Below are 26,099 nucleotides of genomic sequence, written 5' to 3' on the forward strand. Positions count from 1 at the left end.
ATAGTGTGGGAGAGATAGTGTTGAAGGTAGCGGATAAATCTAAAAGAACCAAAACGGCCCCCTTGCCTTCATCAACCATCCTTCGAATAGTATCAGAGGATGAGATTAGGGCAGTTTCTGTACTATGCCCTTTTCTGAACCCGTGTTGGGAGATATCAAGAGCATCCGCTTTTGTTAAAAACTCAATTCAGAGTTCAAAATTTTTTCTAGAATCTTTGCCAAAAACGGGAGACGTGCTATTGGCCGCAAATTACTCATGTCCTGATTATCCCCCTCTGGTTTTTTTTTGAGGGGTACTACTATTGTTTCTTTCCAGATAGATGGGTACTCCCCAGATATAGTTACCTCTTGGTAAATGGGGACCAACATCCCTGCCATTAAATCCGGAACCAAGTGAAAAATGGAAGGAGGACACGGATCCAGAGGGGAGCCCGATTTAATTTCAAGAATCTTCTTTTTAATAGTATCCATGGAAGGGGGTTAGATATCTGACATTAGTGACTGGTCATCTGGTGTAGCACTCTCTGTTACCATGGAGGGTAATACTTCGGGAATAATCTGGGTATCAAAGTTGCAATGTATTTGCAATATCTTATTTTCAAAATGAAAAGCAACTTTGTCACAGAAACCCTGAGAGTTTTCTAGACCAGACGGCTTCATGGGCACAGTTAGGGCCTTAATAGTCTTAAAAAGTTCCCTGGGGGCATTAATAGCCTCCTTTACTTGGGTAGTATAAAATTTAGATTTGGCCATAAATTGTGCTGCTTTATAAGCCTTTAGAGTGGACTTAAGGGCCACCCTTTCCTCAGGTACTGGATTAAGTTTCCAGCGTCTTTCCTGCTGTCGATACTTTCTTTGAAGGAGTTTGAGGTCTTTTGTAAACCAAGGGTGACCTGGTTTCTTCTGACTATTGGGCCTTCTAATTACGGGGGTACCATTTCTTCCATGGTCATTTCCACTCCTTTCAGAAAGCTGTCACTCAGGGGCAAGGTCATAGCTTTAGCCTTATCCCAACCAGCTTCTAAAGCTGGGCCTAATTCCTCTAATTTAACCTGTTTCCATGACCTGGCTACCTTGTTTGTTTCCACGTTAGCAGCCCCAACATTCTTTGAGGCGAGTTTACATTTCAGCAGATGATGATCCGTCCAACTCAACTGTATCATGGTTACCTCCACCTGTTGAGTAGCTCGTGCAAACACCCCATCCAGAATATGCCCTGCAATATGGGTGGCCGACGAGACTCTGGAGGTCCAATCCAGGGCCTCCATAAAGTCAATGAATTCACAGATCTTAGGAGTTGACGTCTCATCAAAGTGCATGTTAAAATCGCCCAATATCACAGCTTTTGCAGACAGAACCATAGGTTCTATCAACTTAGGCCAAGACTGTAAAGAATTTTTTGTCGGTCCCGGTGGACGATATATCAACAGCCCCTCTAGTAGTACCCCACTGTTTTGAGAAATTGTAAATGTCATTGCCTCACATGAATCTGTCGAAGAACTAATGCATGTGCATGCCAACGTAGACCTATAGATAATGGCCAACCCCCCCCCCCTCTGTTCTGAGGTCTATCAAGTCTGTGGAAGGTAACACCTGGTGGAGAGGCGACAATAAAGTCTGGGTCCGATTCAACTTTACCCCAGGTTTCAGTAATAAATAGACAATCAATCAGCCAATTGTCAATCATTTCGCAGATTTCCTGTTTATGTTTGGGAAGGGACCTAGCATTTATTAAGGCATACTGAAAGCTGTAATTATGAAATGCCTTCTGTTTCATTTTTTTCTCTCCCAACCCTGCCAGCCTAATGTCTTGGTTTCTTACCCTTGTAGCCTCGATAGGGACTTGAATAGCCCAATTACAGGTTTCACAGGTCCAAATAGATCCACCCTTCCTTAAAGGCTTAGATACTACATTATTAGTACCATTGATGGCAATGTTGAGAAATTTGTGCTCCAAGACATTGTGGTGCTGAGGGGGATGTAGTTGGCACTAAGATGTCACTGCTTCCTGTCACTGTCTCTTGATGGTGTTGTTTGCTTTCTCCGTGGCTGCTACTTGGTGTAGGCAGCTAGTGGTGGTGCACGGTATGGCTGATGCCGCAGGTAGGCAGGCCAAAACAGCTGATAGGGTTGGTACAATTGATATTGCTGATATCACCCACGAAAGACATAGATGCCTCTTCCACGGGCCCCACCGAAAGGTGTCTTCCAGAACAGAATAGTACCCAATGACCTTAAGGTCTCTGTGTCCACTTTGTCTGCAAGGCGTCATCAATGTGCTTGACAAATAAAGCAGCCCCATCAAATAGTGTGTGTAGGATTTTCGTCTGCACTTCAGGACGAAATGCTGTCACCTTATGCTAACCTTGGCGCCTAAGGGCCGCTGCTCCTACCAGCTGAGGGAAATTGAGGGAAGCTATGTCCATAGCACAATTGATGATTTCGGACGCTGATCTTTTCTTCTCCAACAATTTTTTTTTCTTGTGCTCTGGCAGAAACACCAGATATGTAGCAATGTCTGACAACATTTGGTGGTCATACCTGCCTTGGATTGTTATTGAGTTTGCAGTACATACAATAGTACCTGATATGGTGGAGAACAGCTTCTCTATGTTGTCAAGGCATCTGCCCTCCTTCTCAGGCGGAGTTGAAATGGGTGTAGAAGGGTATTTTGACCATTGCTGAGCATCTTGTGTAAAAATTGAGTTTTGTTTTGGGAGTCCTTCAAATCTAACAAGTGGCTAGGTGGTAAATGGGACACTTTACTAGGGGAGGTGTGCTCTGGATGTAGTTTGTCCTGTGCAAGATGTCTTGTTGACGGTGTCAGGCCAAATTAGTGTGAGGATTAGCATTGGAGGCTTCTTTGTCATTGATGGTCTAGTCGACAAGGTCTTTGTCGACGGTGTGGTCGTCAACAGAGAGGTGGTGGTCATCAACGACATGGTGGTTGTCGGCGGAGTGGTCATCTTCAATGAGGTGGTGGTCGTTGACGAGGTGGTTGTAGTCATCAGCGTTTTGGTTTTCATCAGCATTGACGATAATTTGGACGGTTTTGTTGACAAGTATTTCCAAGAAAGTTTTATTTTTACCTAGGCAGGCTCTGAGGAGGATTCTGAAGGCGACAAGGCTATGGGTAAGGATGGAGTAGAGGGGTCAGACTTTGCCTCAGAGGGAGCAGCTGATCACCTTTCTTTATGTGGGGAACCTCTTGAAGATTCATGGTGTATCTTTTTAAAGGCTTTCTTATGCCCCTCTGGTGACCCTTGTGACCTTTCCCTCTTCTCAGATTTTCCCTGTGAGGTGATAAAACCATCACTCTCTTCCTCCTCAGAGACTATAGCAGTTGTTGACTTAAGCTTTTGTAGCCATAATGATCTTCCCTCTCCACCCTTGAGGGTTTTAGAAGAAAACGTTCTGCAAATTTTGCAGTCTTTACCTTGTGGGCAGGATGAAGGCCACATATGCAGTTTTTATGAGGATCTTCCGAAAGCAGCCTATTCTTTCCAAAGGTCCCACAAGGTCTAAAGAGTCCCTTCTTCGAAGGTTCTAACATGCTGACACAGCAGAAGTAATTTGGGTAAACCAAACCAGAGTAAAAAGCTAAGGAACTGTGCAGAGCTCAGGGACACTCTCTCTCACACGACGTCCGGTACAAAATCTGAGGGAAGATGCCTCCGTTGGGAGTGTTCTAAAGGATGCTATCGCCTGATTGCCTGGAGTTTGGTTCCTTATAAATTATGTAGATAGCTATTAAAGTCAATGTCTTTTGCCACTGTAAGCTATGTATATTACTTTCACCTCTTTCGAATGTATCATGGGACTTTCACCTCGACGACTGGGATGATTCAAGCATGTGAATCTATGAAAGAACCAATACTGGAGAATGTTGGCTATGTCAGTGTAAGATAACTTCAGCCTCATGGCACTATTCCTGCACATTACTTTCATAGTGATGGCTATGCCAATGCACAATACTCTCATGTTCATGGCAATGTCCATGAACATTATTTTCATTCTGATGGCAGTGTCAATACACACTACTCTCATCCTCATGGTAATATTCATGCACATTGCTTTCATAATGATGGCTTTGCCAATGCACAGTACTCTCAACCTCATGGCAATGACCATGCACATAACTTTCATAATGATACCAATGTCAATGCACAGTTCTCTCATCCTCAAGGCAATGTCCATGCACATTACTTTCATTCTGTTGGCTATGCTAATACACAATACTCTCGTTCTTGTGGCAATGTCAATGAACCTTACTTTCATAATGATGGCTATGCTGGTGCGCAGTACTCTCTTCCTCATGGCAATGTCAATACACATTCTTTCATTGTGATGGCAATGTCAATGCCTGGTACTGTCATCTCGTGGTAATGCTCATGCACATTACTGTCACACTGATGGCACATGCAGTAAACCATGCGGAATTAGATTCTGGCTAAAAGATGTCTCTTTTGTGGGGAATATCATGCTGTGGTTAGGAGCACCAGAATATCGGAAAAAAACGGCAGAGCTTCTGCCTCCTCACGTTTTATTCTTTCGTTTCTGATACTTTGTCACCATGTCCTGTAAACTGAAAATGAAATGAAGAGGTGAGAGGCAGGAAAATTAAAGACAGAAAATCTAAAGAAAAGTGATATAACTGAAAATACAATGACAGCATTTAGATGTTGCATGAAAAAAAAAGAGAAAATGTAATTTTACATGGAAGGGTGTAACTGAAACTAAGCATCCCGTACACGATGGACACAATATTTGTTTTATTGCATTGCTATGTCAGTCGTCAGTGCAATGCCAGAACGCTTCTCCAGTGTGTGTGGCACTCTCCAGCATAACCCCAGACCAATGCCATAGCATCCCCCCATTGCACCAACAGGGCAGCTCGCCAGTGCATATTTAAAACATCCCCCTGGTGCAGTGTCACACATCCTTCCTGTGCAAGACTGGATTTTTTGTTTTGGGACTATGGCATAGACCTACATCCAAGAAAAAGAGGAGTGTTTACCAAAGAATATTACTATAGCAAAAACATCTCAAACACCAATATTTGGTGAAAGAAGATGGTGGGGACTTTCATTCAGGAAGTTAAAAGGCTGCAAACGCAACGCTGACACTGCACATACATTTCAAGAATTTGACACAGGGAGATGAAGCAACCTGCTTAGATCAACCAAAGTTTGGGCAAGTCCAGAGACCGGTGTTAGAACCAGAGGTATCCCATGTCCGAAAGGCAGTACCTAGGCCCCTATAGTACCTCTGTTTCTTTCAGGTTAATCTCTGATTCGTTTTAAAAAGCAACTGTCTATGCGAGTATTTCAATCTTGTAGCACAGCATCTCTCCAGCACAAGGAAAGAACATCTCTCAGATACATGTCTCCAGTGCAATAAATATAAGAGCATGCGGCTGCTACTCTGTCAGAGCATCTTTCCAGTGCAACACCAGAGCATCTCTTCAGTGAAATAAATGACTCTCTCTCCATCTATGTCTCCCACGTTATCCAAGAGCATCTCGTTCATGCGTTGCAAGAGGATCTCTCCGCCAGGGCAACGGGACGGTATCTCTTCAGTGAAATAAATGACTCTCTCTCCATCTATGTCTCTCGCGTTATCCAAGAGCATCTCGGTCATGCACTGCAAGAGGATCTCTCCGCCAGGGCAACGGGACGGCATCTCTTCAGTGAAATGCCTAATTAACTCTGGATCTGGTACAAGGGGTGTCTCCCGTGTAATTCAAAAGCATCTCACTTGTGCACGGCTGAGGATGTCTCTAATTATGACAACGGTGCGGCATCTTTTCACTGTACCTAACACTCTTTCGACGTAATCCTTTATAGGATGGTGAAAGCTCTGAACCCTCACTTGCCTTTAAAATGCTCCTAAAATTGCTACCTGTGGCGAGGACAGGCAGCACCGTCAGACAGCACTATCAATCTGTATCTGTGGGTGTAGCCGAGCGGCTTGCATGGCAGGCAGACCTGAGAGACCAGACACCTGTCTGGTGAACATGCGAAGCCACATTATACATACCCACATCCCTCCGGCCCCGCGCACCGACCGACCAGACCAGGTTGTTAGTGCAGTTATTGTGTGCAGGGCGACATTGTCCTGGTACAGGGGCGGCTCAGGAGGCAGTGTGTGGCCTGGTCACAACCTGCTAGTCAAATCCTTATAAATCGTTTTCACCAGTCTGCGTGGCGGGATTATAACTACCAGAACTCTGTGTTGTGGACCAGAGTGAAGCAGCGCTGATAAATGAGACAGCACTCGGTAAATACATCATGCTGGCCCAGCACTCGATGACAAACCACTAAGGGAACAGGACATTAAAAAGTCGGAAGGTGTCAAAGACAACCCGGCAAGCTGCGTGCCTAGTGCAGTATGGAGGTAGCTGCCAACAGTGCAGAAGTTGCAGCGCCACCGGAATCTGCTGCATTCCCTTCATGAGAGCCTTTGGCTATATTACCAAAAGGAGGTGCAGGCGGGCCCTGCTATGCCAATGAGCGAGATAAAACTTAAAATCTGCAAGAGACAGGTTTGTAACCAGGAGCTGTGAAAATCAGCCCCGCATTACGTATTCCATAAGGGCGTTTCACGAGCAGTAACGCTGTGAGTGAACGGTTTTGCCTCTGGATTTAAGTCTACTGAACAGAAAAATGCATCAGTCCTCACGTGTATATTTTGAACTGTGAAAAAGAAAATCTAAAAAAAATTGCATTGCAAAGTATTTTTTTTTTAGTAATTTTAAGAGTATGCCACGTGCATAACAATGTCGTCCTCTGAACGGTGAAGTTAGTGTACACCTCTTACCCAGGTGCATATGCAAACATACAGCAAGACACTTCAAAGGATTCGAGCAAAGCATTAGCAGTCTCTCTACCTTGACTGGCATACCCCCCTGACCTCACGAAGGGCCCAAAGGACTCGGCCTCTCTATGCACTAAAGTTCTGCACCGCAACCCTCTGATGTACTTCTGCCTCACCGTGAATGCTTGGGAACGGGTTCTCGCAAAGCAGGTCACGTTACAGGTACAATGGGGAGCGTGAGGGGGCACATCCGCCAAATGCCTGCAAACAGCTCCTCTACCACTGCCCCCCCTCCCCCCCCAAAGAAAAGTGAATTAATACGCCACAAACAACCGCCGCCGCGGCGTCTCACAGGCCGCGCTGCTCGTTAGGCTCGGGGCCTGGCAGACGGTGCTGGCATCTGCCTCTTCCAGGGGAGTAGCAGGCTGACAAATGCCGCGCCGGCTCGGAGTAAACTCGCAGCGCCATGCCATCCATCCAGCCCGTCCCGGCTCCCGGGGGAGGCCGCGCTGCTCGCGGGAGGGTGAGAGCTGGGCTAACGCTCCCCCTGCTGGGGAGAGGAGGAGATGGGAGGTGAGACCCAGTCCGAGGCAGGCAGAAGAGGCAATGGGGAGCACGGCGGAAGCGAAAAAGCACCAAGCCATTGGGAATGTGGGAGCACACGCATAGACACAGGGGAGGGAGGCCTGTGCAGGCTGAGAAACAAGCCAGAGTAAGATAAGACTGGAAACACGCGACCGGAGCGTGAGGAGGGGGCACTCTTGATGTGAGCAAGGAGAGAAACCACACCCAAAGCAGGAGTAGAAGTACATGGCGCTACGGAGCTGTTGGTGGGTGGGTTGGGGGGAGGGGTATGGAGAGAAAAGAGGGAGGGCACCGCCTTAGTACCATAAGGAGGGTAAGTGTTTGACGAGAGATTGTGTGTGTGGGGGGAGAAGAGAGGGGGGATTCCCAGATGATGGCGGTAGTGTGCTCTCAGGTGTGTTGTCCAGACTCCAGATGAGTGTGGACGGGATAACAAAACGTGTCAGTGACAGGAGAGGAGGGGCCTCAACGAACTAGGGTGAGGGGAGGCGGAGTCGTCCAGTGTGAAGGAGGGGTGAGAGTGAAAGAGCCGGTCCAGGCTGATGTGAGGAAAACCACCGGTCCGGGGCGAGGGGACAGTGGAACCAGCCCTGAGAGGTGAGGGAGCACTGAGCACACTTACCCGGGGAGAGGAGGGCAGACCCTGCCCAGGGATAGAGAGGCCGGAGGCATCAAGCACCTCCGGATCCTATCGATTGTAGGGGCACCTGTGTGTTCCAAAGGTGTCAGATGATCTCCATACCAGTCCAAGATGGGGTACGAAGCGTGCAACAATTCGGGAGGCCTCTGCAACTTCTTCCACACAGGGGGCGGCGTGAAGATTGACACGGTGTAAAACAAAGTTTCCACAAGAGGTGTCGGGTTAGGCCAGTATGGCAAGAAACGCATCCAACGATTTCACGCCGCAAAACAGAATAACAGATCTAGTCTGATGCCTCATAACAACGTCATATTTACTTTTGCGCACGGGCTCCCAGAGAGGGGCTTCCACAGCATGTTGTGCAGTTGTTTTGTGGAGGCCTCTTCGCGTTTAAAGAGAGGCTTGGGATGGGCAGATTAATGACAGGGCGATTCTGAATCCGGGTGTCTCTTTCTGAGGTGGACCCTTCTAGGAATACACACCACAAGAGGGGGGGGGGTGTACCACGGTCTGAGGGCAGAGCGCTGAGGAGCGTCCACCTGTGTCCCAACCTTGCATGGCTTCCATGAGAGGGGGACTGCAGACTGAGGGTAAGCGGGGTGCTACAGATGGGGGATGGGCCAGGAGAAGGTTCAAAAACAGAATGGAAAGGAGGACGTAGCATAAAGTAAGGCACCAGAGATGTAAAATGAGTTCCAGATCCAGAGCGCTCATAATTTAAAATGAAGTAATAGTTTTTGTTAAGCCATAAAACGGGGGAAGAGTGCACTACAACAGCCGAGACCACTCGAAGCCTCAGCCTTATTGCTACAGGAAACCTATACTTGGCAAATGCAAAGAAAGAGTTTCTGGACAGATCCGCCTCGGCTTAGCCACAAGCACTGCTGCATGAAGGTCACCTTTAAGTCTAGTTAAGGCGCTGGGTATTCCTGTCAGGACCCCCGCCCCTTTCAAGATGTGATAAGGCCAGTGCTGAGCAGCATAGAGAAAATCATCAGGTGGAATGTTTGTTTCTTATTTTGCTTATTAAATATAATTAGATCAGTGATGGACATTTTGCACCATGAAACTGTATATTACATTTCTAGCATCAGTAAATCTTAAGGATTTGTTAGAAAGCAAAGTTAAGAGATGATGCCCAGTTGTTTTTTCTGTTCAAGCCAGCACTAAACTCCAGGGATTTCCTTGCTGAAATGTAGTACAACGAATGTGTTTTCTGAGTTTAGTTTTAAAGAAAACGCTGACATTCAGACTTCTAGGCCACTGAGAAAGAAGCAAGACTTCTTCATATCGCAAGAGGACCTCTAAAGGTAGAACTGGCTGTTGTCTTCATAATCGTGCACGGGTATATTGCAATGACCAGCCAATAAGAGTTTCTGTAGTTCCATTTAGAGAATAAAGATGGTTGGCAAGAGCGAAGAATCTTGAGGTACATCACAATTCAGTTGTACATCATGAAGACCTACATGAACTGATCAATAAATTGATCAGACTTTAAGAAAGGATGTAAACCAATATGATAGGTTTCTTGTTACACTTATGCAGACTGAAGGTATGTGCTGCAATCCACCATAACAAAAATGCTGAGAGTTCTAACAAAACTAGAAGGGAAATATATCCAGCTTCCATAATATTAAGTGCCTTGTTCTGTACCTGCAAAGTGCTGGTTTTTGTACTGCTTCTTGGACGGAGGCTTGACTCTTATTCTTTTTCAAAGCAATGCTTCTGACTGGACAGTTAGAAGAGCCAGTGAGAACTGGGGAAGTGCTCAAATGTGGTCATGGTGCCCTGCTCCTAAGTGTGTTTAAACCACAAAAGGGGGGCGGCAGTGGGGGGGGAGGGGCTCGAGGAAATATTTAACACAGTCCAGCACAGAACCCCCCTGGACTAACAGACAATAAGCAAAAATGGTGTGCCATTCCGGTCTTCCATCAAGAGGTCAACTAGACTTCTGGCTCAATGATGTCCACAGATCAAGGAGCCAGGTGGAGAAAAACATCTCAGTCAAAGAGCCCCACTTCTTGGGAGCCCGCCTGGTATTGCAGCGCCCACCCAGTATTGCAGCATCCACTCAGTGAGGATCTAGCCCGATGAAGAAGCATACCACCTAGGTGAGTGAGGACTCTTGCATCCTTAAAATAAGTATTTCTCCTTCATCTGTGGACAAAATTGAACTATAAGTCTAATTAACCTCTTGGTTGAGTAGCCTCAACCGCACACTATTTTTGCTTATTATCCCTAAGGGTGTGTCAGACAATCCCTATATTCTGACCAAAGTCTGTAAAAATGGCCAGCACCTCTTACCATCTACATCAATGCTGACTCAGTGGGATGAGAGATATAGGAGCAAGTAACACCATGATGGCATAAAGCACATAAAATTCAGCAGATACCTTAAAGTGGCACAAGGATAAGAAACAGAGCACTGTGGGCCCCGATATCTATCTGAGTAGGTGAGCCAAACAAGTTTGTGAAGGTGGTAGTGCAGAAGAACCTTTCACTTGACAGCTTTGCGGGAAACTGCCTCATTGCTAGTGATGTGGTGGATAACTTTATGAACAGATCAGAGGTGGCCCACCTGAAGCACTTAACAGAAAACATCCTCCGGCCAAGGCTCAACAAAGGGGACAAGGTAGAGCTCAGGAGGGCTTGCATTGCCAAACTGTCTGGGGGAACCATTGGATTGTTGCTGTTGCAAAGGAAGGAAGGAACCTGCGCTGACCCAGGAGACTGCAGAATATGATCCTAAAGATCTCTTCAAGCTGAAATAACTGCTGTAGACAGGTATCAGACCAAGGCAGGTTTCTGGAAGGCCGCAGCAGAGGGTCACTTCTGCAAGGTCAGTGCACCTGGTAAAGGCACTGCCCAAATGAGAAGCGGTTACTTTCTCCAAATTCTTTGATGAAGCCCTTTATAAGGAGTCTCAGACTCTAAGCTTGGAGCCAGGAAGAAGGTGGTCTATTCCTCTGCCACAAGTAATTCTTCATGCACTCAGCACACATGGTTATAATAGAAAGATATCTTGGTAGAAAGAATGCTCAGAAGAGCTGGTCTTCTCCTATTCACTGAACAGCAAGGGCATAAATGGCATAAATATCGAGAGGTGTTTCCAGACCTGACCAACAGGTGAACTGTCCTTTAAGCCTCAAGAACTAATAAGGACCCCAGAAATGCCACCCGCAGTGACAGTGGTACCATTTTTGTTTGTATGGATGTACGTGTGCAGACCCTTGGACACTAACAACCTCGGGAAAAAGCATGTACCATTGTGGAATGACCGCACCACAAGATACCATAAGCGCTTGCCCCAGAAACATTAAGGCTATTCCAGTAGCTTAGCCCATATTGGTATTTTTAGGTCTGCCTTGGAGACAGCTTGAACTATCTTGCCAGCCTCATGTTTTCCCAAAAAGTCCTAATGAAAATACAGACGTATATGCATACATACAATGGTGGTCGGGCAGCCCTCTTTGAGCAGCCACTGAGGTGGAACTGGGATGTCCTTCTCCCACACCTGCTCTTTCCCAAAAGGAAAGAGCCTCCGAAAAGAATTGTGCTTCAGTACTTTTGACTCGTTTGGCCACGCTGGTTGTGAAGCCCTAATCTTAATAAAGAAGTAGGAAGGAACAGGAGCACCCCCACTCGTTGTGATGAAATATGCGCCTGGCTCGCTGACAAAGCCGACCTAGCTCACAATGAAAGCAAGATTCAAACTCCATGCCAGACAGGTGGTGATCAAACAGAGGTAAGATTACAACCCTGAACACGTGCTAACATCACCATGAGGTGTTAATATGGAGCTTTGGACTGCAAATGGGTAGGACTGTAAAGTGTCTTAAAGTAGATCTGCATGGTTCAATATTTGATTGCCACAGGAGAACTAGTGGAACCGCCACTGAGTGCCCAGTGTGAAGGGACTTAAGATATCCTACGAGTGAGTGTGTAGGGCTCTGCTCCTTCAAGAAACAGGAAAAGACGGCTCCGTGGAGGTAACACAAGAAGTCAGACAAGGAACAGGAAAAAACAGGTCTTGGTGGGAGTACAACTCTTTCTACTTCAGCATTCAAGCCATGGAAAGGCTGAAAGTGTCCGGTAAGGCTAGTCTCTCGTGCATTTTAAAAATACTGCCCCCTTGCTGCCCTCTTGGATGCAGGGATAAACTCATTGTCACGGGATGGCATGGATGTTCCACAGGAGGGTCGGGAAGCTCCTCCCACAGGTTATAATAACAAGCCTCCTCATAACCAAGTCCTGGCGTGCATCAAGGCTGACGTTGTAAAAAGCTGGATCAAACAGTCATTGGACCTTTCCTGAGTGTTTGAGTAAGCCGCGTTTTCATGTTTTTCTACACAATGTTGTCTTTACACTGGCATCCAACCCCATTCATTTACCAACAAACAACAATACATTTATCCAATTAACGTCTTACATCACTTCAGCGGCAGTACATAGCTCAATAGCTGTGAACGAATATATTCATTGGATTGGTTTTGGCACCTTTTTTAGAAAATCAGAGGACTTTCCATCATCACCCAATACACCAGTAGGAAAAACATGCAGCATCTTCTTTAAAACTGCTATGTATGTCATTTGTACAAGTATGTCTGGAGGAGAAGGCGGCCCTGTACACCCACGAAGAGAAATTCACAAAGACAACCTGTCACACACCCTCTCGTGTAGGGATTAACAAAAAAGACACCCTGTCACTGAGAGATTCACACTAACAGTCCCTTCCATACCCTCATACAGGCACTCAAATGGCAGACATTTACAGACTTCTGGTACAGAGAGATTTAGGGAGACAGAGCTTTATATACCATGGCAGGAAGAGAATTACACGAATAGCCATTTACAGACTGGTACAGAGAGAAAGTGAGACACGGAGTGAGCTATCTTTTCTGTACAGGCCTCCTACAGAGAGATTTATATGAGCCTCTTGGCACTCGCATGAAAAGGTCATTCTCTGCAGACACAAACAGAATGCAAGTGAACAGGAAACTCTGAACAAACTGGGATATTCACATGGCCAGCTGTGTACTGACTATTGCACAGGGGCTACAGTCATGTGTGGGGAACTGACATTTTTGACAGCAATGACACCTATGTGCCGAAGCATATACTAGGGAGAAAGGGATCTGTAAGTTTGCTTTGCAAAAACCCTTACTCAGACATTTGAGTTAGCTGGAAGATTGGTAAAGCCCCTTACAGAGTAAAGAAAGAGATCTGAGAGTGAGTTAGAAGCCCTGTAAGACCCTCACAGAAAAGAGAGAAACACCAGTAAGAGAGCAGGCAGCTCTGTATGGACCTTCATGTAGAGATAGCTGTGAGATTGGACTGGCAGTTCTATACCTACCAACTAACCCACATACATTTGTGGGAGTGCTGACAATTCTTACCTGTTGATGAGATCTTCATTGTCCTCGCTCTCCATTTCATCCTCAATGGCAGCTTGTAGGTCACCAATCCTCTTAAACGCCAGCTTCAGGTCTGCCTGCAGGCTCTGATTGGCTGCCTCTAAGCTCTCCAAGTCCATTTCCTGAAACAAAAGAATGTCGGTATTCAATTATAAAAAGAACAGTTGATGGACGGAATGTAGACCAAATCAAACATTCACCCCTAATCACAGATATGGGTTAAATCCATCAGTTTTTTTGCTCACCATGCCATTCCAGTTTGGACCCAGCCATATGCAAATCAGACTTGACCCTGTTCCCCATGGGAACAGTCCACCCAAACTGCCAGGCCAGGTCCTCCCTGGACCACAAACAAGCATCCTGGGACCGGTTTCTGGGTATCACCCCTCTTCAGCCAGCTAGCTTGAATCTGGTGGCATAGTGAGCACGGGACCCACGTCTGGGCATATCCTTATTAAATTAAATTCCACATCCCTGTAATAGGTGCCTTCTTGCACGAGACTGACCACTACTTCATACTCAAATACACAAACATATATTTAGTAATCACTCACAGAAGCCTAACGTAGGATTCAGCGTCCCCCAAGCCAAGGGACTGAGAAGTGCTGTCAACCGATTCTAAGTGCTGAGGGGATGCAAGTCAAGAGCTGTTTGTACCACCTGTCCCAGTCTGCTGTCTATGTCAGTCTTCTCCCTATCACAACAAGTATGGTAGCATGAAGATCTTATCAACTGTTGCCCAGGGAGGATCAACAGGCTAATGGCCCGAGTTGGGAAATGACAGAATTAATGGCCTGACAGAGCACAAGGGAAGCTTATCGACTTGTCGTCTTATCGTCTTCTCAAATGTAATCAAGACTGTTTTGCAAATCCAGGTCATCCCTATTCAAGGGTCCATTGAAGCACTAACTTTACTGCCCTCCCTCAAGAGACCTAGACTAATGCTGGGACAAAGGAAACCCAAAAAGGACCCCCCTGTCCATAGGTGTTGTTTACTAAAATGCGAGGTGCACACTGGAAGTGATGTCACACACCCTTTGAGACCCCCCCATGACATTACAAGGATACACCAAGCAAGCCAGGTAGTGGTGACAAGTAAGATGCACTTCCCAAATGTGGTGTCAGTATGAATGTGGTGTTTTAGATAGAAAACTGTAGGTGCAATACGGTTGAGTGCACTCCACTACCCTAGAGCGCATTTTGGTGTTCAAACACATCACTAAGTTAATAACAGACACCGCCGTACTCAGAAAGTCCATAGATAAATCAGTCCTTCAGTTGAAACTAGTTGCAAAATGTTCCTTTATTAGAAGGCATCAGCATAGGTCCGTCGAGTGATCAACGTTCCTTAACCACAGCCATCATACTGAGTTGGATGAACATCTTTGCATAGGCAAGCCAACATGTGTTTCGTCACAACAAGTTACTTTTTCAAGGCTGCAAGATATATACAACAGTTATGGTAATAAATACCCTATCAAAGAACATTAAAGGATGACAGCATGTTAAAATGGAGTGTGAGTGTACAAATGGTGAATCATGCGTCAACTGAGGAGAAAAGGTGGTAAGTTGCCCGTATACCAATAAGAAAAGGAAGTAGTGAGAATGATGGTCCTTAAAACCACACCTATTATATAATTAGGAAAGTCAAAGTACCAAGTGTCAGCATATCCTGAGTGACATAACATAGTAGTGATGGCGTAGGAAAAGTGTTACAGATAAAATATTGTATTAAAACCCCATCACCAACATCAGAGAGCTACCTAGAAATGGTGATAGTGTATCATAACTGAGAAATAAAGAAAAGCATACCTCAAAGCAAAGGCGCGGTCCGAAAAGCACCAAATGAATGCAGAAAGGAGATAGAATATGCTTCAGAAATATGGTTTTGAGTAACTTGTTCATGGTAGTTACAAGAAAGAAAAGTGGAAGTTATGTGAGACCATGATAACTCTCAAATCTGTGAAGGATCAAAATTCCAGATAAGATTTGAGAACTGCTCTTGTAGAGTGGGCTCTCGGGCGCCTAGTCAAGGGTTTTCCTGCCTTGGTGTGGCAAAATTGGATTGTGGAAGAAATCCATCGGGCTATAGTGGCCTTGGTTACTCCTGTTCCCTGACGTCCCAGAGAATAAGATACTAGGAGTTGGTCTGATTTCCTGATGTTCTTGGTACTTTGCAGGTAAAAGTTTAGGCATCGTTTAATGTCCAAAGAATGGAGAGTTCTCTCTGCTATCGTAGTAGGGTTTGGAAAAAAGGTTCGTAGAATAACTGGTTCATTGAAGTGGAATGAAGATGGAACTTTGTGAATATATCTGGGATTGGTTCGGAGCATAACGAAATCCTCAGAAAAAACTAAAAAGGGTTCTTTAGTAGTGAACGCTTGTATATCACTGACTCTTCTGGTAGAGGTGAGAGCGAGCAAGGTTGACACTTTCCAGGTGATGTACTTGAGTTCAGCTCTATGGATGGGTTCAAAAGGGGCTTTCATGAGCTGGGAGAGAACAATATTAAGGTGCCACTCTGGCGGAGGTAAGCGAACTGGAGGAAAGGTGCGGAACAGCCCTTTCATAAACTGTTTGATGACTCTGGTTGAACCAATAGACGGCATGTTAGCCGATCGTCTGTAAGAGGCTATAGCTGCTAGGTGAATCTTGACTGATGCATAGGAAAGACCAGCCTTGGAAAGGGAGAGCAGATAAGGAAGAATTTGCTCAGGATTGATTTGAAATGGGTGAAAATTGTTCTGAGAACACCAAACACAGAACCTCTTCCATTTTAATTTGTATGTCTTATTCGTGCTCTCCGCTCGCGCTTTAGATAATATGAGCCTACATTCTTGGTCGATGTACATATCTTGGAACTCTCTGAACTCAGGAGCCAAGCATGCAAGTGCAGTGAAGTTGGGTCGGGATGTAAGATGAGACCCTGATTCTTCGATAGAAGATTGTGGTTGCAAGGGAGACGGACTGGATTGGCTATTGACCGGAGGAGGAGCTCCGTGTACCAGTACTGCCTCGGCCACTTGGGGGCTATGAGAATGATCTTGCAGCCTTCGGTCTTCATTTTCCTGAGGAGTCTGGGAATCAGTGGAATGGGGGGAAAAGCGTATGCAAAGATCCCGGACCATCTTATCAAAAGAGCATTTCCCCACAACCCCGGGAGTGGGTATCGACTGGCGTAAAACTGGCATTTGGCATTCAGGTTGGTGGCGAACAGGTCTAGGATCGGCCGACCCCATCGTTGAAAAATGCTCTCGAGTATGGTCTGGTTGAGTTCCCACTCGTGACAGTTGTCGTCTGTCCTGCTGAGAGAGTCCGCTAGAGCACTGTTGACCCCCGCCAGGTGCTCTGCCCTGAGGCGGACGTTGTTCCGTGTGAGCCAGTTCCAGAGAGACTGAGCTTCCCTTGAGAGGGAGAGGGATCTTGTTCCTCCCTGCTTGTTGATGTAGAACATGCTTGTTGTGTTGTCTGTTCTGACTAACACGGATGATCCTGCGATGCGTGGCAGAAAAGCTTTGAGCGTAAGATGAATCGCCTTCAGTTCTAACAGATTTATGTGCATCTCTTTTTGGAGCTTGGACCATCTGCCTTGAATGCGCATGTCCTGTAAGTGGCCTCCCCATCCTTCCAGGGAGGCGTCCGTGGTGATAACGAAATCTGCTACTGGTGCCAGAAAGGTTAGACCGTGGGAGAGGTGGTTGATGTGGGACCACCATTCTAACGTCTGCCGAATCCTTGGTGTGATGTTTATTAAATCGTCGAAGGATCCTTGTGACTGGGTCCATTGGAGTTGTAGTTCTTCTTGTAGAGGTCTCATCTTGAGTCTTGCCAGCGGTACTAGGACTATGGCTGAGGAAATCATGCCCAGAAGCGATTTGAATAGTCGTACTGAAACGGACTTTCTTGCGGAGATTGTGACAGCCAATTGGGTCAGCTTCTGCTGCCTTGCTAGGGTAAGATATGCCTTGTTTTGGATAGTGTCCAATTCTGCTCCCAGGAAAACTCTCCTGCGTGCGGGGAACACAACTGACTTTTGTAGGTTCACTGTTAGACCCAAACTGTTGAATAGTCTTAGGCAGGCATCTGTGGCTTTAGTGGCTAGTAGAGATGACAGAGCTTTTATGAGCCAGTCGTCCAGGTAAGGGAACACTTGGAAACCCTTGCTTCTGAGGGAGGCTGCGACTGGGGCAAGGCATTTCATGAAGATTCTCGGAGCTGATCTGAGGCCAAATGGCAGGACTCTGAATTGATAATGGGCACCGGCTACTGTAAAACGGAGATATTTGCGATGTTTTTGGTGTATTGGAACGTGGAAGTAGGCGTCCTGGAGATCTAAGGTTGTCATAAAATCTCCAGGATTCAAGAGGTGCAAGATATCTGACAATGTGATCATCCTGAAGGATTGTTTCCGAAGGAACTTGTTGAGCTTCCTGAGGTCTAATATAGGACGCCACTCTCCCGACTTCTTCCTTATGAGGAAAAAACAGGAGTAGAATCCGAGACCTCGTTGCTGCAGAGGAACTGCCTCTATAGCCCCTTTGGCCAGAAGGCTGAGGACTTCCGCTTGAAGCAGACGAAGGTGGAGACAGCTGCCTGATGTTGGTGGGTGAAGCGGTGGCTTTTCTGTGAACTCCAGGGTATGACCTCTTGTCACTATATCTAGCACCCACTTGTCCGATGTTATCTTCTTCCACTCTTGGATGAAGTTGGAAATGTTTGCTCCTATTTGTTGATGTTGCGGGCATTGAGGGAGCATAGCCGGTGCCTGTGGAAGATCATTGCTTTCTGGGTTGATCTCTGGATTGTGAACCGTCTTCGTTTCCCTCCCTGTCTGGTATAGGAGGCAGTCGATGATTGCCTGTACTGCTGATGGTATGAAGGCCTGTACTGCGATTGCTGGTACTGTCTATGAAAGGAACCTCGAAATGAGGTGAAACCTCTCCCTCTAGCCCCTCGAAAGGGCTGCTTCCTGTACTGCAGGATACCCAGGGACTTGGCCGTGTCTGTGTCCGTCTTAATGGTTTGAAGTGCGTCATCCACATGTTTGCCAAACAAAGATTCCCCATCGTAAGGCATGTCTAGAATTTGGGACTGCACTTCTGGTCTAAAAGATGTGGCCTTGAGCCAACCTTGTCGTCGTAAGACAGCGGCGCCCGCTAGTTGGCGGAAACCAGTAGAGGCTATGTCCAGAGCGCAGTCAATAATCTCTTCCGACGCACGCTCACCTTCCTGTAGGATCTTTCGTGCCTCTTCTTGCTTATTTTCTGGGATGAGGTCCAGGAAAGGTTGCATGTCGGACCACATCTGACGATCATATCGGCCTAAAATTGCTAATGAATTCGCTGCCCTGACAGTGATTGCAGACATTGAGGAGAATCTCTTGCCTATATTATCCAGTCTGCGACCTTCCTTGTCTGGAGGAGTGGAGATAGGCGTTGATGGATTTTTGGAGCGCCTTTGAGCAGCCTGTGAGATGACCGAATCAGGCTTTGGATGGCCAGTAAGGCATGCCGGAGAATCTTGGGTCGCCTTATATTTTTTATCCAGTTTTTGTGGAACTGGAGGAACAGTAGCCGGATTCCGCATAATCTTTGTGCCCTCGCTCCAAATGTAATCAATAATCGGAATGGACCGTACCGACTTCCGTGATTGTTCTTTGAAATCATGCAGGAAACATTCCGATTGGGAGACAGATGTTGGTAGGTGGAAACGTACTGCGGCTCTGTCCATAAGATTATGGAAACCACCTATGTCCTCGGGCGGAGAATCAGAGGGGCGAGGAGGTGGTGGAGAAGGAGTGGGGGCCAAGTAATCATCCCATTCCTCTGTAGGATGTTGTGGAGTAGAAATTTCTCCTTCTTCTTGTTCTTCTTCCCCTGAAGTGGAACCTTCATCTCTGGGGGGTGCAGCTAACACCGAGTGTGATGTTGATCTTGGAGTAGCTGGAGGAGGAGGAGCATTACCTGGCGTCACCGTAGAGACCGGCGCCGGTGGTTGACCTTCCGCTGGAAACCTTCTCCTATAATCCTGAAGCATGGATTGTAAATCCTGGATTAAGGAGGAAGGCATTTCTACGGTGTCTCTGTGTTGAGGCTCCCGTGTTTCATAGTATTGGTCCTGATGAGAGTAGTATGGTTGATACTGTTCATACTCATTCTCTTCATCGTCATCTTGATATTTGACATGGAGCTGCGAAGGGCTATGTGCATCTCCAAAAGGACCTTCGTCCGATTCCTCCCAGTCAAGAAGATGACTGGGTAGTAAAGCCGACACCTTGTTTGGAGATGTGTCGGTAGGATAAACGTCCTGTGCAGGTAGACTTCTGATGCTGACCATGGCTCGGAGAGCTGGAGACCTGGAAGAGGTAGGAATGGCCTCAACGTGTCCACTAGGCATCACTGCTGTCGATGGCGTGAAAGTTAATGCAGCCGTGGATGGTGCAGATTTTTCCGTCGACGGTGGTCTCGTCGACGGTGGAGTCACCGACGATGGTTTCGCCGACGATGATTTCGCCGACGATGGTCTCGCTGACGATGGTCTCGCCGACGATGGTTTAGTCGACGGTAGTGTCGTCAACGGTAGTTTCTTTGACCCAGTCGATGGCGATAGCGCCGATGAGAATGACGTGGGTGAGGTTATAGTCGACGGGGCAGTCGTCGACGGTGCCGATGGAGTCTGGAGAGAAGGGATCGGACCCCTTACCGTCGATGTTAAGGGCGTCGACGCTGACGACGGTCTCGTCAACGATGAAGTGGAGACGGTAGATGTAGGTACCGTCGTCGTCGTCACGGTCGTCGACGGTGTTGTCGTCGTTGTTCTAATTTTCAGAGTCATCTTTCCAGAAGTAGAAGGCTCTGAAGAAGGAGATAGATGGTAAGACTCCTTCTTTTGAAGAGGAGAGGAAGGCTCAGAGGAGACTGAAGTCTGTAAGCCCTTCCCATGATGAGATTTCTGCCTCTTTCTGGATTTCTCTATGTGGCCTAGGTCCTCAGATCTGGACCTTTTATGTGGCCTCTCTGACCCACTCTCCTCACCTGAAGTACAGGATTTGGCCTGTAACCATGTCAGGAGTCTGCCCTCCCGGTCTCTGAGGGTCTTTGTGGAGAAGGTGCGACATATTTTGCAGTCCTTAACCTGATGTTGTGGGTAGAGACAGTACAAACATTCTTTATGTGGGTCATCCACATGGAGCCTTTTCTTCCCACAGGTCTTGCAAGGGCGGAAAAGGCCTTTTCTAGAAGAATCTGACATATTTGAAGCTTTCTTGAGAGAAAATCTCTGAAGTAGAAGAAAAAACTGAGCAGAGCTCAGGGAGACTCCCTTCACACGACGTGCGGTAGAAAATCTGAGGAAGGGAGCTTCTCTGGAGAAGGTTCTAGAGGGTGCTGGTGCCTGATTGGACAGCAAGCAGGTTTGGGTCCTTTCACAAAAGGACATGGATAGGCTATATGAGCAAGCTCTGACTCCATTATAGCCTATGGCAAAACATTTTTATTTATTATTTATTGCTATTTTATGTACCGTGGGACTCCCACTTCGACGACGGGGATGATTCAAGCATGTGAATTTATGAAAGATCCAATACTGGATAACGTAGAATATCTATAAAATATACAAAGATTATAAAAGATATGCGGAAGTGGCAGGGACTAAATGTGAACTGATTAATATATATAGATGGCAAATGTTATAAAACTAGTAAGCACAAGTATCTTAAAGTGCAAAAAGTAGGGTTACATGTGGATGGAAAATGTAGTAAAAATGATTAGCACGAGTATCTAGGAGTGCAAAAAGTAATAGTGAACCTAGTAAACAATCGACAAATGAAGTGAGGGCTACTGGTGAAAATGTCACTTGTGACGTAACACGTGTTGGCTTGCTTATGCAAAGATGTTCATCCAACTGAGTACGGTGGCTGTGGTTAAGGAACGTTGATCACTCAATGGACCTATGCTGATGCCTTCTAATAAAGGAACATTTCGCAACTATTTTCAACTGAAGGACTGATTTATCTATGGACTTTCTCAGTGCAGCGGTGTCTGTTATTGACATTACAAGGATGACATCGTCCCACTCTAAACCTTACAACAGCCTCCTAAGTACTATTGATGACAATTTCCTTAATAAATGACATTATTGGGAATGAAGTGTGGCTGGGCTACAGGGTCAATTCTTTTCACCTCCCCAAAATAAACGTTCAGCAGACTCCTGAAAAGAGGACCAGATCCCCAGTTGTTTAAAGACTGTCAGTGCTTGATCAACTGATGTTTGTGAAACAGTGAATGTGTGCTTGTCAGCACCCCAACTTGATCAGTCTTCTCCCTTCCTTTTTAGGTTGAATGAGCAAGCGCTTTTCACCTGTTGTTAGTATTGTGGGCTTTTTACCACGCCCATGTCACGCCCATCACTTTCACTCATTCATGGGCTTGCCTTTCAAAAATCATATGATACCACTGGTAAATGTTTTACGTTTGTCCCGCCTTGAGGTTGCTTTGTTACCGCCTTGGAGACTGAGACTGTTACATGGATAATTACACAATTGCGATACGGTTTACTATGAGCGGACTACTTTTTTATTTTGTCCCTCCCCTTTGCGCTCGGCAGTATTGGAGCGCTTTGCTTGATTAACAGTTACTTCTCATAGATTTTTTTTCCTCTTTGCGCTCCATGGCGCTTTCAAGTCTTACACAGCGTGAACTCAATCAGCAGTATTGGAGCGCTTTGTATGACTACCAGTTACTTCTCATTGTTTATTTGTTTCTCCTTCGCGCTCCATGGCGCTTTCAAGTCTTACACAGCGTGAACTCAATCAGCAGTATTCAAGCGATTTGCATGACTACCGGTTACTTCACATTGTTCAGTCTCTCCTTCGCGCCACCTCAGCCAAGGCGCTTTCAAGTTTTACATAAAGCAAACTCGATTGCACTCAGGGACATGTGTTATAAGGTTCCTTTTGCCCTGGCACCACCATAAGCGAGAGCTGAGCTGCCCCCATCTCCCTTAACATTGTGCGAACATCACGTTAATGTTTTGACATCAAGTTTAAATGTGGCTAGTTTAACATTTGTTCACATCGAATCATGGATTTTACCGCAATCACAGAAGTTGGACAAATTGCTCTGCTGACAACCAACACACTACATAAAACAAAATGTGAATTTATATACCAAATCAAGCCAAGAGGATTATATAATGGTATATCCCTGCCCCTTCTACCACCGTAAAGCAAATTTGTGTGAAAGCATCAGAATTGTCTTGTCTTTGCAAATGTTAATAGCCTTCTTTCCTTGGAGTGGGGGGGAGGGGAAAATAATAATATAAATAAATATAATAAATAATGGCAACATTTTCATTTTTTTGTTGCAGATGGAGGAGGACAGTAAATGGAAGTGCTTTAGTTATATGTAACGACACTGGAATTATGTGGCAGAGAGGACCAAATTATGCGGCAGGGTTCACAAATTTATGTGGCAAGAAAAGTCCAGTTATGCATTTACGCCAATAGCTGTAACTCAAGCAAATGCAAGCCCTATTGCATTGCAAATGCTTGTTTCCCCTTGCTGTCTGGGGAACTTCACAAATCTTGTCACCTAAGCAGCTGCACGGTCTGCACTGTAAAACGCTGGGAAGCCAAGCAAGCTTCTGTCTGCCCAGCCACGGAACATCCCAGCTAAGTAATTCAAAATTGTGACTCTGAAATGGACGTCTGATCTTCCCCGAGCGAGAGAACACCCACCAAGATGCAGACAGCCAGATTGGTGAGATCCAACCCTGCATTACATAGGACTGAAAGTGGTAGTTCAAACGTCATGCAATGAGAATATTTCCTGGAGCTCAACTCAAGCAATTCAAAGACTAGACGGAACTGGTCCTGCTTGGAGTATTGGCACTCTCTGGGTCAGAAATACTTGATGTCACTGCAAATATGGGGTTAAGCCTGAAATTCTGCCTGTGATCTTGCCACGGTCTCTTCATTTGCTGGCTTAAGTTTTGCCAGAGAAGAGAGTTCAGCCAGGCCAAGCAGAATAAGAAGCTTAATTCAGCACCCCAGAGACCCTTCACAGTCAACTATCTGAAAATGAGGTGTATGTGACCTGCCCCTTGAAGTTTAGGTCTGCTTTTCTAACATGTTCCTGTGCACCCCATCTTAGGCACACACTTGTCTCGGTTTGGCATGACTCCAATAACTTGATTTAAGTTGTTCAAGCTTTGGCTTGTGTCTGAAAATAATGCAATAAGTATTTCTGTAGCGATACTCCATGGAGCACTAAGTTGTTCAATAATGTGACATGTGTATCTTCTCTCTTCCGTAACCCAAAGACACCTTAATGGATGTCAATCTTAAAAGACTTTCAGCACTCGCCAGAAAACAAGCGCTAACTCTGCTGCTGAACTATCACAGAATAACACTGGCTCATTGTTTACAAGGAAAGGTGTTCAGCCAAAACGAACTGGGGAACAATACTCTGAACTAGCCTACATACCGCACAAGTAGGCAGGAACGTAAATGTTATATTTTGAAGTATCTCTTGAATTAAACCAGAGACTTAAGAGTAGCATCAACATCCTCTATTTTAAGGACATACCACAACCCAACAATTCAAGGGTTATGGTAGTTTGGCAGCCCAATTTTGCTTCTCAGACTTAAAGGCTGATTTAGAGTTTGGCAGATGGCTTACTTCATCCCAAATGTGACGGATATCCTGTCCGCCGTATTACAAATTCCATAGGATATAATGGAATCGTAATAGGGCGGATGAGATATCCGTCACGTTTGTGACAGTGTAACTGCATTCGCCAACTCTAAATCCGGCCTCAAGTACCCAATATCTTGATCAGGAGGGAACGCACGCATTCTTAATATTTATACTGATCGGTAGACCCTACAACTTCAGGATCTAGGTAAAAGCACTGCAAATTACACAGTGCAGTGGATCTTGCCTAATGCCAGTGGAATGTGCCAGTGGCTTTGCAGCAGCCCTTGCCTTGGCACTTCCTGCTTGGAAGTGCCCAGAATTTCTGTGTCTCAAATCCTACCACGCTGCATTGGGACCAAGGGGCGGGCACAGTCACTAAGACTAAAGTTAATTAAGGCAGAAACATAAGTGTAAAAACATGTCTTTGACAATTTTACCTTCTACTGAAGGCTGGTGTCGACATAGCCCTGCCAGTCTCTCCTATTACAGGGACCTAAAGCTTCTTGCAGAAGAGATTGCTTTAACATAAATAGTAAGTGTGGCCCAGCCAAGACAGGCTATCTGGCCATCCTGACTAGCTGAGGCTTCCTGGTGCACTTCTTTTACATGCTGTACTGTAAACTAAAATTGTTAAAGGATCTTTATTGCCAATTGGACTATTTCTGATGCATTACATGTTTATTCAAGTGTGATAAAACACCTTATCTTTTTTCATACAGACATTTACTTTACCTAAAGCTCTATAACACTTGCTCAAGACCAATTTTATCCTTATCACTGATATTTCTGAACAAGCTCAGTGACATGAACCTGGGTGGACTGAGCAGATAACTTGCAGAAAATGCAGTCACTTGGATTCATCCTTGACAGCATCGTCTTATTCAGAACTCATGCTTTCAAAAGGTCCCAGACAGCATGGTGGCAGATACTTAACTGCATAATAAAGCCATTCCTGCCTGAAGTGGGTTTCCGAAAAATCATAGCGACCCTGGTCCTCTCCAATAAAGATAATGGCACAATGGCAACACACTCTCTACTCTTCCACATGCCTGGCTGAAAGGCATTCTACATGCTGCCTAAGACTTGAAGGAAAGACCAATTAACCCTGAAAAAACAACATTGACTGACAGGCCCAGCTCTCTTCGTGCTGCCTCATCGCTTTTGCTACAGTCTTCTCCCTGCTTTTTCCCTTGTGTTTTTGAGTGCCTTCTCCTTGCCTTTCCCCCTGTTTTTTGTGTACCCTCTCCTTGTTTATCCCTCATTTTCACTGCTTTCTCCTTGCATTTCCCCCCCATTTCTGCATGCCTTCTCCTTCCTTTTCCCTCATTCTCACTGCTTTCTCCTTGCTTTCCCCCTGTTTTTTGTGTGCCTTCTCCTTGCTTTGCTATCGTTTTCACTACTTTCTCCTTTCTTCCCCCCCATTTGTGTGCCTTCTCTTTGCTTTCCCTTTGTTCTCAGTGCTTTCTCCTTGATTTTTCCCCTGTATTTTGTGTGCCTCCTCCTTGCTTTTCCATCATTTTCACTGCTTTTCTCCTCGCTTTCCCCCCATTGTTTATGTGCCTTCTTCTTGCTTTTTCCTCGTTTTCGCTGCTTTCTCCTTGCTCCCTCACGTTTTTTGTGCAGCCTCTCCATGCAATTCCAGACCATCACCTCACTTCCGGAATTCCGAAGGACCTTCAGGACCTGGCTGTTCGAATGAGCCACCGGGACCTGCAAGCGCCTGGATACCCTGTTGGGTGATTAGCAGCACTTTACAAAGCCTGATTGATTAACTGATTGACTAACTCATCCTTCAGACCTTGATCATCCTTAAGATCTGCTTTACCATCTACAAAAATAAATCACAGGGAACAAAAGCAATGAACAAAGACTTGACTGGAAATAGAACAATGCAAAAAAAGACCAGAAGACTAACCGTCTAAAGTTATGCACATAGAATCTTGGATG

General features: G+C 45.8%; 1 protein-coding gene across 11 annotated transcripts in view; it reads right to left on the minus strand.

Annotated features, from left to right (window-relative positions):
- Window positions 1-26,099, minus strand: part of MYO18A (myosin XVIIIA) — an 805,500-nt gene that overhangs the window by 70,168 nt on the left and 709,233 nt on the right. For 9 of the 11 annotated variants that reach the window (XM_069226223.1, XM_069226221.1, XM_069226222.1 and 6 more), the window contains 2 exons: window positions 13,438-13,577; window positions 4,541-4,585 (listed from right to left, as the gene is read on the minus strand). In XM_069226223.1, coding sequence (XP_069082324.1) covers window positions 4,541-4,585; window positions 13,438-13,577 — 185 coding nt within the window. The remainder of the gene's footprint in view (window positions 1-4,540; window positions 4,586-13,437; window positions 13,578-26,099) is intronic. The other 2 variants (XM_069226228.1, XM_069226229.1) reach the window with 1 other exon arrangement.

This window comes from Pleurodeles waltl, chromosome 3_1 (assembly GCF_031143425.1).
Source record: "Pleurodeles waltl isolate 20211129_DDA chromosome 3_1, aPleWal1.hap1.20221129, whole genome shotgun sequence".
NCBI lineage: Eukaryota > Metazoa > Chordata > Amphibia > Caudata > Salamandridae > Pleurodeles > Pleurodeles waltl.